The sequence below is a fragment of the Hippichthys cyanospilos genome, chromosome 12, assembly GCF_059441005.1.
Source record: "Hippichthys cyanospilos isolate Australia breed blue-spotted pipefish chromosome 12, RoL_Hcya_1.0, whole genome shotgun sequence".
Classification (NCBI taxonomy): domain Eukaryota; kingdom Metazoa; phylum Chordata; class Actinopteri; order Syngnathiformes; family Syngnathidae; genus Hippichthys; species Hippichthys cyanospilos.
In genome coordinates this window covers 20142163-20157628 of record NC_142380.1, presented here as the reverse complement: position 1 = coordinate 20157628, position 15466 = coordinate 20142163, and the positions used below count along the sequence as shown (strand labels likewise).

The 15466-nt window shown below is 42.1% G+C and overlaps 1 protein-coding gene across 3 annotated transcripts; it reads left to right on the top strand.

Annotated features, from left to right (window-relative positions):
• The first annotated feature begins 4705 nt into the window (after positions 1-4705).
• Positions 4706-13383, top strand: LOC148415261 (NADH dehydrogenase [ubiquinone] 1 alpha subcomplex subunit 13-like). 3 transcript variants are annotated; one of them, XM_088429553.1, is made up of 6 exons: positions 4706-6230; positions 10347-10425; positions 10502-10573; positions 11656-11725; positions 12122-12231; positions 13147-13383. In XM_088429553.1, the coding sequence occupies exons 2-6, from the start codon at positions 10355-10357 to the stop codon at positions 13178-13180; spliced, it is 357 nt and encodes a 118-aa protein (XP_088285679.1). In that variant the 5' UTR covers positions 4706-6230; positions 10347-10354; the 3' UTR covers positions 13181-13383. The 3 variants fall into 3 exon arrangements, with proteins under 3 accessions (XP_088285679.1, XP_088285677.1, XP_088285678.1); XM_088429551.1 differs by lacking the exon at positions 4706-6230 and adding an exon at positions 9175-9683; XM_088429552.1 differs by lacking the exons at positions 4706-6230; positions 13147-13383 and adding an exon at positions 9520-9683 and having other exon boundaries at positions 12122-12311.
• The last annotated feature ends 2083 nt before the right edge of the window (positions 13384-15466 follow it).

The following is a 15466-nucleotide window of genomic DNA, read 5'->3' as shown; positions in this document are numbered from 1 at the left end:
CATCTAACTAGTTCCTATTGTGTTCGTTTTTGTTGAAAGATCGCCCATACCACAACATAGTGAAACAATTTATTTAATCCAGACAGAGTGTACACGAGGCCTCGGGCCAGTCCTGCCACAGGTCAGAGTAGAAAATGGTAACGTTTCACCTTCCACATTCAGTTCTTATACCCTTTTTGGGGCATGTAGTCCCACTGTGGAGTGCAGGTGTGTGTGTATGTGTGTGCGTGCACGTGTGAGCATGTGTGTGTGCGTGTGTGTGGGTGTGTGCGTGGGGATGGTGTCTTCACAAGTCTTTGTTCTTTGGAAGAGGGAGGAAGTCTGAGCACCATAAACCCTGACTGATACCTTCTCTTAACGGCCACAACTGGCCTTTTGTTCCTGGTGGAATGTTGTGTCGGGGGATGTCATTTGTTCCTTTTGGAGGTGATGATTTGTCTTGATTTTTCCTGGGCCAAGACTATATCTGCTTCATACTGACATTATGTCGTCTCAATCTTTATTAGAATAACACAGTTCCATGAACACACTATTTTATTGATACATTGGATTTAAAATATAAGTATTTCCTTTAGAGTGGAAGAGACACTAAGAAGACTTAGAAGCACGTGGTGGCACCCGTTCATGACAACCATTGTTAACAGAGAACTGCAGGACTGCAGTGTATGTTGCAGATTTAATAGTATGCCTGCTACCAAGCCACCCCAGGGGAGTCACGATCCGGAGTTGACTGCCCCTGGTCAGGTGGTGTCGATGGCTTTCACTGACATGATTAAATCAGTGTCAGGATATCAATACTTGCTTGTCATAGTGGACGCAATTCTTTGGGTGGCCTGAGGCGTATCCCTGTAAATCTGAAACAGCAAGTATCGTGGTCAAACACCTAGTCAATCATTATATTCCTTCCCATAGGTTCCCGAAAAAGATAAAATCAGACAATGAAACCCATTTCAAAAACAAACATTTACAAGACGTTGCAAGAACACTGCGATTAAAACATACGTTCGGTTGTATGTACCACCCCCAATCCCAAGGCCACGACAAACACATGAACTGAAACAGAGAAAAATTAGCCAAAGCGTAGGCTTCTTCTAAATTGAATTGGCTAAAAGCACTTCCAATTGCTTAAATGACCGTTTGAATGTCTCTCTTGCCGTTCTTGCCCCAGTCGCCTGACCCCTACTACCATCTCACCGCCACACACATTTACCCTGCAGGCACATTTTTGTAAGAAACACGTAATATGGTAGTTATTGATTTGTTATTTGTAAAGTGTTTTGAACCCCAAAAGGGGTATGTGTCACATCATGGCATGGCGGCGTGAGGCGGTGGAGGGAAAGGGACTCAAAAACGCAGGAGGACGGAGAGGGTATGCTCAAACAAAAATGCTCGTTTAATAATAAAACAAGGCAGGAAAAGCAGTAGACAAAATTGGACAAAGTAGCAAAATAAATGTGAAACGGAATATAACTCACGAGACTTAATTTGGATGACGGGGAAGAATGGAGAGCGAGTAGGAGGGGAAGAACAAACACAGCGGCACAGGGAACACAAATCGAAGATATCGGTGGGGTGAGAGGTGCAATAATCCAACGAAGGCAACAGAGAGACGGTGGTTTAAATACATGAAAACTAATTACAGAAAACACACTACAGCTGGACGGGGACAAGAGGCAGGGGAACCGGATTGGCTAACACATGAGGAGCAGGGACACACGGACAACAGGTGGACGAGATAAAACTAACGAGACTGAGAAAAAGGCAGACGCAGGGAAACCAACACGAATTAGACATTCACAAAATGAGAATTCACAAAATGAACCAAAAACTACTTAAACTAAATCCAAAAACCCGAAAAACCCAGACAGAACATGACAGTATGCTATTTTTTTTATGTGCTTTCTTCGTGTTGGACTCTTTCGAGTCCGAAAGTGGGATTGAAGACTGCATCATAACATATATAGTGAAGACTGCATCATAAGATATTTAGCCATGCTTGTGTGCTGGTTTATAACTCTGTATAATGTTGGCTTAGTAACAGAGTTCACTCTGTTCAAAGCAGCTACATCCAGGTTTTGCTTTGATTGCTGTCCGGGTGGAAAAATACCTAAGCAGTTGCTAAGTTTCAGTTTCATTTTGATAAGTTTTGTTTCGATAAGTTTCGGTAACTACCTGCTAAGAGTAAAAAATGTCACGGTGAGGCATGGCGACTTGAGGCAATGTGGAATGTGGGAAAGGTGGAACCAAAAGGACGCAGGACAGACTGGGATGAAGCTCCAAGGAGGATATTTAATAACAAACAAAAGCAGGGTCGCAATGGACCAAAAATACAAAGTACAACCAAAAACGCTAAACTCAACTTACTGGGGCAACAAGGAACGGTAGGCAGCACGGGAAAGATATGCAACAAGGACCAGTTAGCGCAGAAAATAGACAATGACCCGACAAGAAGCAAATGCAAACTGGGAACTTAAAGACTACACACACTTAACGAGAAGACACGACACCGCTGGGGGAGAGACAAAAGGCAGGGGAAGCTGACTGGAGGAGAAGGAGGGCAGGTAAACAGGCAGGTGGACAAGATCAAACTAACGAGGCAGGGAGGCGAGGCAGACGCGGGGAAGAAACTATAGAAACTAAATGGCTAAACAACCCAAAATCTCTACAACAAAAACCCATAGCCGAACATAACCCAGGCAGAACGTGACATAACCTCCCCCTCAAGGGTGGGATCCCAGACGACCCAGAAAACCAAAAAACCCACTACTAAACAGAAAGACCACGCAGGGCGGGCGGACGGGGGCTCGGAAGAGGGACCCAAAACACCCGATGAAAAAAGAAAAAAAACAAGAAACCCCAAAAGCCCACAAACAGAAATTGTCCAGAATGTCACTGACGCAACACGTGATGCGACCGGGAGCGCAAACTCAGTCAGGGCGTCAGGCATAATGAGGCCGACAGGCTAGTCAGGTGGGCGTCCCGGTACAGTGTATTTTCCTTACACTGTAGGTAAATAAATTTAAAAAAAAAACATTTGAAGTCTACCCCCAGACTGGATAAATGACAGACTACACAAACTCACACTTATGCCTATAACCCGGCTACATCCTTAAGCCTTAAGTACAGCTCTAACGCTGACTTCCAGTCCTGTGTCTGCTGAATTCCATTTCGCTGGACGTATTCCTGAATTGGATCATAGCATGAGTCAAGTCCTTGCCTCCTCATCACAACGTCTCGTTTAACACGTAACTTGTATTTGAGTTGAAGAACTTGCCACATGGTCCGATAACCGAACAGTTGTCCAGGACCTTGCATCTCGGTCAAAACGGCACGCCTGACCTCACGGAGAGAAGTGTCACGGGGGCGCATGGCGGGTGTGACGGCCGGCGTGGTTGCGGAGGAGGAGGACCCAAAAGCAGGAGGACGTAGAGATACGGGCTTGATGTAATTCATATTTATTAACTAAACGTACGGGAACAAAAGCAGGAAAAAACAGGATGGCAAAAACACGAACTAAGGGCGCAGGCAGGCTGGCAGAACAGAAAACAAACATGACAGGCAGGCTAGCAGGAAAACATGGGGCTAGGAAAATGCAACAGAGACCATAAGACAAGACATGACATGATAAGACAAGACATGACATGACAAGACAATTATCCGACAAGGGCTGTAACAGAAGCTAGGTTTAAATACATTCACAAACTAATCAGAAACGCACGGCAGCTGGGCAGGAACAATAGGCAAGGGGAGCGGATTGGAGGACACGAGGGGTAGGTAACGCGGACAGGAGGACTAAATCAGAACTAACGCAGGGAGACACGAGAGGAGCAGAAACAGGAACTATATACGTAAACAGAAAGGAACAGAACCCCTCAAAATAAACCCACAACCCAAAATCCAACAAACCATGACAAGAAGAATAGTTTTGCTGTCTGTAAAGCCCAAGTTTTTTCAATTGAGTCTTCAGCGTGCGCATACTTATGATGATGCTATGATAAGTCCTCATCATATTCAGTATGACGTCATACATATGTCTTCAGTGGTCCCCAACCCCCGGTCCACGGACCACTGGTAACGGGCTGCGTGGGCTGCACACGAAATAATGTTTTGGAGATGAACGAACGAGGCGAACAAGCGTGTATTGTAGTCAATGGAGTTCGCATGACTGGCCGCGAATGCACGTCGGGCGACACGATAGACGCGCATGGAGCGACGCAAATGGCCGCGCGCGGTCACGAGAAGCGAAATTTCGCCTTTCGCATGAAGTTATTTTTTATTTACTTTTTCCGCGTTTCGAGTCGCCACAGCCAATCAACTTCGGGAACATTCAACGGCTCACGCAGGAGGCAGGAATGAATCATGGCGACCGCTTTGCGGTCTCGGGGAGCGATCAAACACGGCAGGCCGAGCTTTTAATACGAAACAGAGCCAAGCAAGAGCCCTCACCTGGCTTGTCGAAAGGCAGAAGTGAGAACTTGGGACAACTGGTATGTGCAGCGTTTGCTTCACTTAACAGCTGCTGAACCGTAGTTACTGTGCTGAGCTGACTATAGCGCAGCATTGTCAGCACAATATTTAGCACGGTGTGGCGGACACTAGGCCCATGTCTCTCACTCAGTGGGCATGTTGCTATGATCCTTTGATGCTTTGAACCTGTTGGCTTTGTCTTTGATGTTTTGGACTTTGTTGTATCAGTTTTGTGATGGCATGCGAAAAGTAAAGATCTCCACTAGCACAGCAACGTGTGGTTTCTTCGCCTTGCCACATTGGTGACCCCAGACGTGAGAATGGGTGACCCCGGATGAGTCATCTTGCCACATTATTATCCCAGACGTTAGAAAGTTTCGTCAGGCTTTTGGAGATGTAGTCTCGCCACATGGGTGACCCCGGACGTCAGAATGTTTCAGCGAGGAATCACCGCAGAAGCCCCACATCATGGCATCCCTCCACCAGCCTACTACACGTCAGGTAATGCAGCAAGCTGGTACCAGGTCAGCCAGCCAGCACCCCGACAAGGGTCCTCTCATCCGTCGCCCAGTCCCTTGGCGCACCAGGGATCGAGCCAGCCAGCAACAGGCTGGTACAGGCGCTGGTGAGAACGGCTGTGCAGTCCAATTTCGGAGTCCCTGGCCGTCGACTGGGATCTTCCAGCCGGGCGGCCTCATCTACTACTGATGAGGCCGTCCGGCCTCAGCAGTAGGCCTCCGGCCACCATCATTCGGCTGCCCCTCCGATTCACCATGCCCGCAGGTATGGTCCGAGTATACATCGAAGCAGGTCATCTGGTGTGGGTGCCGCAGCAGGTTCAGGCCCAGGCACAAACTGGGACGCAGCCGCGACTGGCCGTCCCTCGGAAGCCCACTGTGCCTACCAGCATGCAGGTCAGCACTGCCACTCCGGCTCCTGCGGAACTTCAGAACATCCCTTTGCCAACGCTACCTCGTGGTTTTCACGCTGAGCGTCTCACCCTTACTACTGTCGCACCTGGGCCCCTGGTGTCACATACACCACCCAGGACCGGACTGTGACTCAGGGTGCCAGACTGGTGAATACCCTGTGGGGTTTTCCGTTATGCCTTTCTGGGTGTTCGGGGGGGAGCTGTGTGGCGGACACTAGGACCATGTCTCTCACCCAGTAGGCATGTTGCTATGATCCTTTGATGCTTTAAACCTATTGGCTTTGTTTTTGCGTTTTGGACTTTGTTGTATCAGTTTTGTGATGGCTGCGAAGAGTAAAGATCTCCACTAGCACAGCAACGTGTGGTTTCTTCGCCTCGCCACAACGGTCTCGGCCACTCGATTGCGACATTGAAACTTTTATTTTTTGCTAGGCGAGTATTGCCGCAAAGAATAAAGGTGCTGTCGGTGAAAATATTGGCTCTGTCACATCCCAGAAAGGTGAAAGTTCTCAGCAATGCTCTTCTTTCCGGATTGTTAAGAAGTTTCTGATTATAGTTAACGATTTCGTGTTTGAATTGTTTCTGTTATTACTATTTACGCCTGGACATGTTTCTCCTATGGTCATGTGATCTTCCTAGCAACCGCCTAGCAACCAATCACAAGTTGTGTTTCATTCCTCCACTACCAATCAGGACTCTGTTTACTCTATCATAGGTTGTTTTGCTCTTTCAGTCGGCAGGTATCGTTGTAACGGACAGTCATTTTTATGCTTTCATCTCATTCTGTGGATATCACCTTCCTTTCATTATTATTCCGTGCGTCCATGAGAATGTAAGTACAGTTTGAATATGTTGTCCGTTCGTGGTTTGGATACATGTTTACGTTTGCACTGTTTCACTTAGTCCATTAATATCTAAGTTGTTATTGCATCTAAGTTTGGTATAATTGCTAAAGGCGAATATACCGTAATTTTCATACTTCACTTTTAGTATTCACGTAGTGACGTCACCGCCCACTCAAATCTATTCGGTTCCATTAACCCTTTCCTACCTAACGCACATTTTGAACGATTGGGTTGAATTCATTTTCCTAATATTGTACGGTATGTTTGCCTGTGTTGTTTATGTTATTCTAATCTAATATAGAGTAATGTGAGCATATGATGTAACATATTGTACAATGTTAGTTATGTTAGTTATCATTGTTTAGTGAATGTTCTCTGCTCTCCTTTGCAGAGACCACACACACACACACACACACACACACACACAACACACAGACACACACAAACATAGACACACACGCACGCACCAACCCAGATAAATAAATAGAACATTATATACAAATAAAGAGTGGCATGAGAGTGACCCAGATGATCTGATCTTCTCACAATTTCACACATTGGATGAAAATATTCTCCTGAATATATCGACAAAAATATATTCCAGTTTAAAGCTTGCGCCACCTAGTGGCTGCAAAAGTCATTAGTCGAAAGATTACAGTCAATCCTGTTTGGTTTGACCTACAGCTATGAAACTTTGTAGGCAAAAATGAAGGACTGTAAGACCTACAAAAGAGTCAATAGAAGTGATGTGCTAGGATGTACAGAAAAATTGTTATGAATTTTTTTAATGTGCAGTTTTGTCCCATTCTTAGACATTAGCTGGTCTCAAACTAGTGCCTTTTTCTCTTAAACGATTCACCCCATTACCTTCAACTTTGGCATGAATCATTATCCAACGGAGGGGCACACATAGTCCAAATATCGTGAAGATCTCTTGACATAAAAGATGGGGACGGAGCTTCAAATTATGTTTAATATTTCCTTCGCCAAGAGTGACAAAAATCTTAATAACTGAGCTATGACAGCTTCAAACCATCTGAAACTTTCCTGGGACTTTAAAAGTCATGCAATAATACAGCTATGAGATAAACTTTCAAATCATTTACAGCGCCACCCAGTGGCGGACAAAAATCTTATTTTTTATACTTTTATGTACTGTGAAATGCCTGTTTGACTAAATGAACTCAAAAATGGTCAGAAAAGCTATGACACATTGGAACATTAAGGTTCTCAACTTTTATGACTTTTCATTAAAGGGCGTGGCCTCTATGCCAACTCAAAATCCGATGTCTCGAGAAAACGGTAAAAGTTGCTGTAATTGGACCTAGACGATCTTATATTTTTAAAACTTCGTATATGGGATGGGAGTCCAATGTGAAACACACCTACAAGCCTATTTTTTATCATAGTACGAGCGCCACCTAGTGGCAGTAAAAAACATAGCAAATCCTTAATGTTTTTATGTACTCTGCTGAGCCCCTTGAAGTGATATCCCTTAAATGTTTTCTGAAAAGCCAGTGGCCATGCCTTATGCCCTCCACAAATCAGTACGATGTTTCGACAGTGGGTGTGGCCTATATGGCATTGTAAGTCACAAAATTGGAACAATAAAAGCTGCAGTAACTCCACCCACATTGTCCCACCTTGTCTAAATTTTACATATTTGGTAAGAGTCCTGCACTGAAGTCATCTACAACTACTTTTTCATCGTTCATAGTCCTTGTTCATACCCCGACCTGTTCATACCCCAACGTGCACAGGTCTGAGAGGGCCCTTTATAGCTGCTTGCGGCTCTAGTTTTTAAATTGCGTTTTTCTTTTTGTTATTTTGTTTTAACTTTTGAAATGCATTTTTCTTTGTTTCATTTCTCGAAATGTTGCGTGCGTTTGTGAAAATGTTGCGTGCATTTTGAATTTTGTAAAAAAGTTATTTCTTTTCTTTTTTTGCATTGTTTTTGAATTGCGTTTTTCTTTTTTTGTTTTGTTTTGTCTTTTGAAATGCATTTTCTTTCTTTGTTTTGTTTCTCAAAATGTTGCGTGCGTTTAGACTTTTGGAAAAAGTCTTTTCTTTTCTTTTTTGCGTTTGGTTTTTGAATTGGGTTTTTCTTTCTTTGTTTTGTTTCTCGAAATGTTGCGTGCGTTTGTGAAAATGTTGCGTGCGTTCCAACTTTTGTAAAAAGTTTTTTCTTTTCTAATTTTGCGTTTCTTTTTTAAAATGCGTTTTTCTTTTTGTTTTGTCCTTTGAAATGCGTTTTTCTTTCTTTGTTTTGTTTCGTATTTTGTGTTTTTCTTTTTTAAATTTGCTTCGATATTTGTTTTTTTCATTTGCACTTCAGGGCCACCGTACGGCACGGCTATCGGAGGCTTACACTTACAAGACATCTTGCGCATCCATACAACTGCCATAGAGCCAGACCTTATTTTACATGAGTCCCGCACTTGTTGATACGACTATTACTTGTTAATTTCTCTGTTATTGTGTTTAAAAATACTATAAATATTCAACTGACATGGTGAGATTTTTTTTTGTTTCAAATGTAATTTGCACCCAAGAGTACAATTACTTCTGTTCAACTGTTACAAAAACGTTAAAGTGTTAAAGTGAAGTTAAGTGAATATTCAATTTCAATATTTAATGTCTATTCAATTTTTATATGCTTGTTTCAAATTAACCAAAACACATGCTTAAGATAGCTGAAATGAAAATAAAAATGTTAAACACAGAACGGAAATGTATCTAAATTAATTGCTGTTATATGTAAAGAACGCCCGCCAAGGTTGGCCCCCCTACATTTTTAACACACTAAATCTTAGCCCCCTTAGCAAAAAGTTTGAACACCCCTGCTCGATGCGGTTTCATACAGACGCGACTTTATTAAATAAACAACGACGACGAGGGGGCGTCCATGCTGATTTAAATTAGCCGGTTACATGTAGACAAGGCCCAAACAGAGCAGGGTAATCACTCCGGTTTTACGACGCGCCCATCGAATTTTGACTAGCGAGGTTGACAGATAAACTAAACGCATGAAACGCCGCGTTTCTGACGACATTGAGGGCCTGAGCAAGTTTGATTGGCTAAAGAAACAACTAGTATAATTTTACTTACATGCAGCAGTGTTGAAAAAAAAAAACTAAAGATAAAATAAACTGTGGTCGTATTTAGAATTTGGCAGTCCGTTATTTTCTCATATCCACCAATCTGGACAGCCAAATGCAGCGGTAGTTTTCAATGCAGTCATGCGATGGCGCCCGTGTACCTGTCATTTTGTTGTAGTCGCAAAAAGAAGAAGAGTTGCTTTGAGTGACATTGCGCTCGGTGTTTTGGCCGGTGGTGGCTGCGCAAGATGGCGAGCTCCAAGGTGAAGCAGGACATGCCTCCGCCGGGAGGCTATGCCGCTTTCGACTACAAGAGGAATCTACCCAAAAGAGGACTCTCGGGTACATGTGGCACACTCGTATATCGCTAAACACAAAGCGCCTCGACTGTCTTTTCTTCATTTGGCTCATTGCTAATGCTAACAGGCGACGGTTTCGTTAAGACAGTCTTGTCTAGAACCTTTCAAAGATTGCTGTTACTTTAAACATTTCATTCTTACCGAAATATTTCTCGCCTTGCTAATGGTTAGGAATCGTAGACCTAAGTCAGTGATTCTTACGCATTTCATGCAAAGAAGAACCTCACATCAAATACGCCTTTTTTTTAACTTAGTAATTAGAGCATTTTTTAATTTAGGAAAACATGATTTTAAAGAGTGTGTGCCACTACGTTTGTAACTGTATCCCTGCCGTTTTCCATCAACAAATCCAGATAATAGATCGTGAAACAGCATTTTTGTTTCTAGCACGTATGTCGGAAAATGGTGGTACTAATCATGTATAGCCTTATAAACCGCAACAAAATAAAGGTTTACAACGTCTTGCAAATAAGTCAATAAAACATGAATTTGCCAAATGTTGCTTCGTGTTTCAATTCCTTTGCTATTATTTTGGAAAATAAAACTGCACTGTTCCTGTCATAGCATCAAAAAACCCGTATTTGCGGTTAAACCTTGTTCAAATTTGACGTGCCTCCCATCTAAGTGATTATTACCAACTCAACAGGTTATAGCATGTTTGGCATTGGCATTGGCCTCATGGTGTACGGCTACTGGAGAATTTTCAAGTGGAACCGGGAGAGGAAGTAAGACTATTTGTTTCTTCGCGTTTATTTGCTAGCGCACTTACGTCTAAACGTCATCCCAATTTGTGTTCCACAGGCGTTTGCAGATCGAGGAATTGGAAGCCAGGATAGCAATGATGCCACTCATGCAGGCAGAGGAAGACCGCAGGTGACATAAAAAATACAAATGCGCTCGGCCACGCTTACACATGCACCTCTCTTCTCTTTTATGGTATGCTCGGGCACAGTTTCGTGTCCCAATTACAAAAAAACATGGAGTAAAAGTGGATGATGATCTTAAATTTGGCAACCAAATTAAAGCTGTGGTGCAATCAAGCGTTGTTCAGTTGAGGCAGCTAGCAAAAATTAAACAAGTCCTGCAAAGAAAACATTTTGAAACAGTAATTTATGCCTTTGTGACCACTCGATTGGATTACTGCAATGCACTTTATTTGGGGGTTAGTGGGTCCTTCATTAGTTTCCTGCAACTGGCTCAAAATGGTGCTGCATGGCTCTTAACTGACGCATATGAGCATATTTCACAGATTTAAGCTTCACTCCACTGGCTGCCTGTCCTTCTTAGTATTTGTTTTAAAATACTCTTATTTGCTTTTAAAGCCTTGAATGGCCTTGCCCCACCTTACTTAGCTGAGCTGCTGCACCCGCATTCCCCTAGCCATTCTCACAGGTCAGCTGACCAGCTGCTCCTGAGAGTGTCTAAAACTAGGCTTTAGCTCAGAGGCGATCGAGCATTCGTTGTCACAACTCCAAAACTTTGGAATGATCTGCCGCTGCATGCTAGACAGCCCTTCTCTTTGTTTTTAAAACTCTTCTTAAAACCCACCTTTTCTCTATGGCTTTCGACACCTTGTAAAGTATTGACAGATTGTACTTGATCGTATTTTACTTGATTTTACTGTTTTATTTTGTTTTTATTGTGTTTCCTATTTATTGTGTTTTATTTTTCTTGTACTGCACGTTGGAAACCTTGCGTTTATTTAATTGTGCTATATAAATAAAGTGGACTGGTTTGGAAAACAAACAAAAAACAGTCTGTGGGAGGTCTTGTAAACAAATCACAACTATAATGTGTTATATCAAATATCAAGATTGGGTCTGGAATGTATCCCGGCCACAAACTCGAGTTGATTGTATGTGGTTCTGGTTATATTTCCTCCAATAATGGTCATTTTCCTCAAAATACACATTGCTCACAGTTCTCTCTTTTAACTGTGCTCTTATCTATGGCAGGAACTTGAGGATGCTTAGGGAAAATTTAGAGGAGGAGGCAATTCTCATGAAAGATGTTCCTGGTTGGAAGGTAAGACGAAAAACACCTTTCTTGTAAATTTCCATAGAGCTAGTCTGAATAGCAGAAATATTGATTTGAATTTCAAACACAAGTAAAAAGTGCAGTGTTCCCAAGTTCAGCAGAATCTCTTAGAAACAATTCTTGAATTCCCTGAAGTTTATACATTTTCAAAAAAAAAAAAAAAAGTCGATAGCAATGTTCCCCAAAACAGATTATGGGCACGGCCGCCGATAACGAGCATGTCCTTATTGCTCCATATCGACCCAACAAGTCGAAATGTGTTATAAGTAGCAGAAATAGAACTGCTGTGTTCATGTGAGTGTGACCGGGTTGCTTGTCGACAAGGCATGTATGACTTATATCTTGTTGCGCTTTTGATGGACATTGGTGGCGGTGGTCCTCCAGGTGGGAGAAAGCGTTTATCACACGGACCGCTGGGTGGCCCCCCTGTCCGAGGAGCTCTTCAACCTCAGGCCGCGGGAAGAGTTCTTGCACAAGCGGTTTGGCTTCCTGTGGTACGTGTAAATGAGGTGCTTGCCTGGTCATCATCCATTTTGTAAATGTTGACTATTAAAGATGTTCTTTGTGTTCACCACTTGATGGTGTCTTGCGCCTGTTTGTCACCAAACCACATTTCAGGCACAGGAAATTGAAGGCATTGAAATCATCACAAGTTTGCTCATGTCAACACTTTTGAGGATGCTTTATTCATATTTTAATTAGATGCAAAATATGAAGACTATATGACCTATGTAAAACCTATGATCTATAAAAAAATTCTAATCAAATACTCACAATCATGTAGTGATTGCCACAGGGGTAATTTCAAGTGTGTCAGTAGCACACACCCAGTTGTTGACAAAAATAGACTAAAACAGCGTTCCCAAATCTTATCTGCGCCACGGACCGGTTTAGTATCAGAAAATATTTTCATGGATCGGTAGGGTTATGCTTAGACATATCTTCAAAATTAAGGTACGCAAACTACAAAACAAATATTAAGTAAATAAAAAAATACAAGTCACCATAACGCTGAATCAATGAGAGCCCTGAGCTTGTTTCTCTGCAACGAGACAGTCCCATCTAGGATTGATGGGAGAAAATGGGTGTTGCTTATGTCCAGTCTACGCTGTAATTCTGCTGTGATGGCAGAAAACCCCGCTTCACACAGACATGTCGTCAGAAATGGCAACAGGGTTTTCAGTGCTGTTGTGGCAATCTCTTGCACAGCAAATGTCTTTAGTCGTGGGAAGGATCAATTCTTCACCAAGAGTGAATGGCTTCTTAGCCTTAGCAAAACGATTAGCCACTAAGTATGATGCTCTCAGTGCGCTTGCATTTGTTGTTGTGGACGTCCTCAGTATTGCTGCTTTCCATATTGCTCTTGCTTTTTTCCTTCAAAATACAAAAAGGCTTGTTTTTTAAAACAGGGTGCTTGGTCTCCAAATGGCGAAGCAGTTTTGAAGGATTCATCGCCTAATTGGAGAGCCGGTCGCCGCACGATACACTGAGCGGGTTTGGAGCATGAGAATCACCTGTCACTATAAATCCATATTTTAAGCAGTGGTTGGCCGTCAGGGCCAGCAAGGCCTTCTCTGCTGGTGTAATATAACCTAACATTATTATCATAATAAACTAATAATTATTAAAACGATAATGAAAGTCAATTTCATTTCAAATGCATTTTTACTAAATATATACAGTATACAGTATATTCTTTATTTATGAAATTATTCTCCATATTCTGTTCTTTTTGTGTCATATCTATTTGGTTATGGTCCTAGTGTTGTAGTTTTAAGTTTTTAGCCAATTAGAATTCAGCTAAGCTGTGTCGCCAGGCTGTATGTATTTGCCTTGGCCAGAAGCCAAGGGATTCATATCAACACGGCGTAGGCTTCTGTGCAAGTGCAGATGGACATCTGAGCGGCCCGTATAACTTAATAGACAGCTGTAATAGCCAACCAAGTCATAAGATCACCATCTGGAGGCCTCACGTTGAACGTGACGTGAGTGGATACTCACTCAGGAAGGCGGTGCAATGCTCAACAAGCAAGCTACGCGATGTTGACAAACTAATTGACAAACTTCAATTATTTATCCAAGGTAGCAACGAGACACCAAAGCACGGCTGGACACACGCGCCACTGTGCTTTTAAAGACCTATGGGGACCCTGAGTGGATACACAGTATTGTACGTCTCATTTGGAAGGTAAAGAGAGCTCCTCAATGCGCTATGGTGCTTTTAAAAAAAACTTTTGGAACACCCGAGTGGGTACACTGTACATCTCAGTGCCAAGAGACCTCCTCCTTAATGAAAAAGTGACGAAAAATTGGGAGATATTGAAAAGACTGATTGACTGTGAGCGCCATTTGTTTTGGTGAGTGCAAGCCTTTTCTTTATTGTTTCAGTTTTAATGTTTGTGTTATTTTATTTCATTCATATTCAATTAATAGTAAAGAAATAATATGATGTTCTTCTTATATTAAACAGTGATTTGTAATTTGGACCATAAAATGTTGTGGATATGAATTTAAAATTATTATTTACTTTTAAAGTTTTGACAGCATCACATACACGTTTCAATGACTGATGCGAGCCCAGTAATGCGAACATGTGCGCATGGTGGCTATTTATTCAAGAGGCTTGACATCACAGAAGGCGTTCGTGTGAAAGTCCTGTCCCGGCACTGATTTTAAGTAGTTCTGGTATTGTCGGTCAAACACAAGCTTTCCTTTTCTTAGAGGTTGTAGGGTCTTCTGTCTCCTCGCTGGGACTTTTCCCTTTTGAAAAGAAACAAAAAACTTTCCAAAGTCGTCTGCTTTTTACTCATTTTGCTAGCTGTGGGTTTAATACTGGTGTCAATGTATCACTTGACCGAGGTAAGCTTCTTGACATGCGTTAAGAGTGATTCATTGAAGGATGTTACGGCAAGTATCCGGTAATTATTCAAAATTAAAAAAAATCTGACTCGGATAATAAATAAAATGGAAATAATGTAAGTTTTTTTCTTCTTTCTCTGTGGCCCGTTACCAAAAGACCCACGGATTCTGGTACAGTGATCCCCCCTACTTCGCGGTTAATGGGGGCTGTCAACGCCCCAATATAGCCGCAGTAATCATAAACAATCTTTTTTTTTTTTGCCAATTTTATTTGCTTTCCTATTATTTAACATTACATTATCCTTATTAACATTATTGTATATTCATTAAATAACTAATATTATTTAGTTTGTTGTTAGTTGTTCTCAGGACTGGTTATCTGCACTAAGACTCTGGTGAAAGAGTACGCAAGTCATCACGTTGAACTTCACATTTCTTTTTGGCTCATGTATGGTGTATCATGTAGTATCTGTTGAATAATACATCAACAACAATCTTAACGTCAGTAAACTAACATATAAACACTTAATCTATGAATTTACTGTATTTTTAGCCGACATTAGCGGGTTAGCAACAACTAACAACTACTAACTATAAAGTGCAACCGCTTCACAAACGAACACATAAACAGAATAAACACTCATCGCTTACTAAACATAGGCAGTAGCGTGCGTTATCAACATAAATGATAATAAACTATAAATATGAGCTTACGTTGTCATTCACTTCGTCACCGTAACTAGCCGAATGACGCACAGAGAACGTAAAACAGAAAACGGAAATGCAACGCGATCCGACAAATTAAATGCATTTCACAATAAGATACAAAACGTCACGAACTCTAACGCTTGAAGAATTCTTAACATAGTT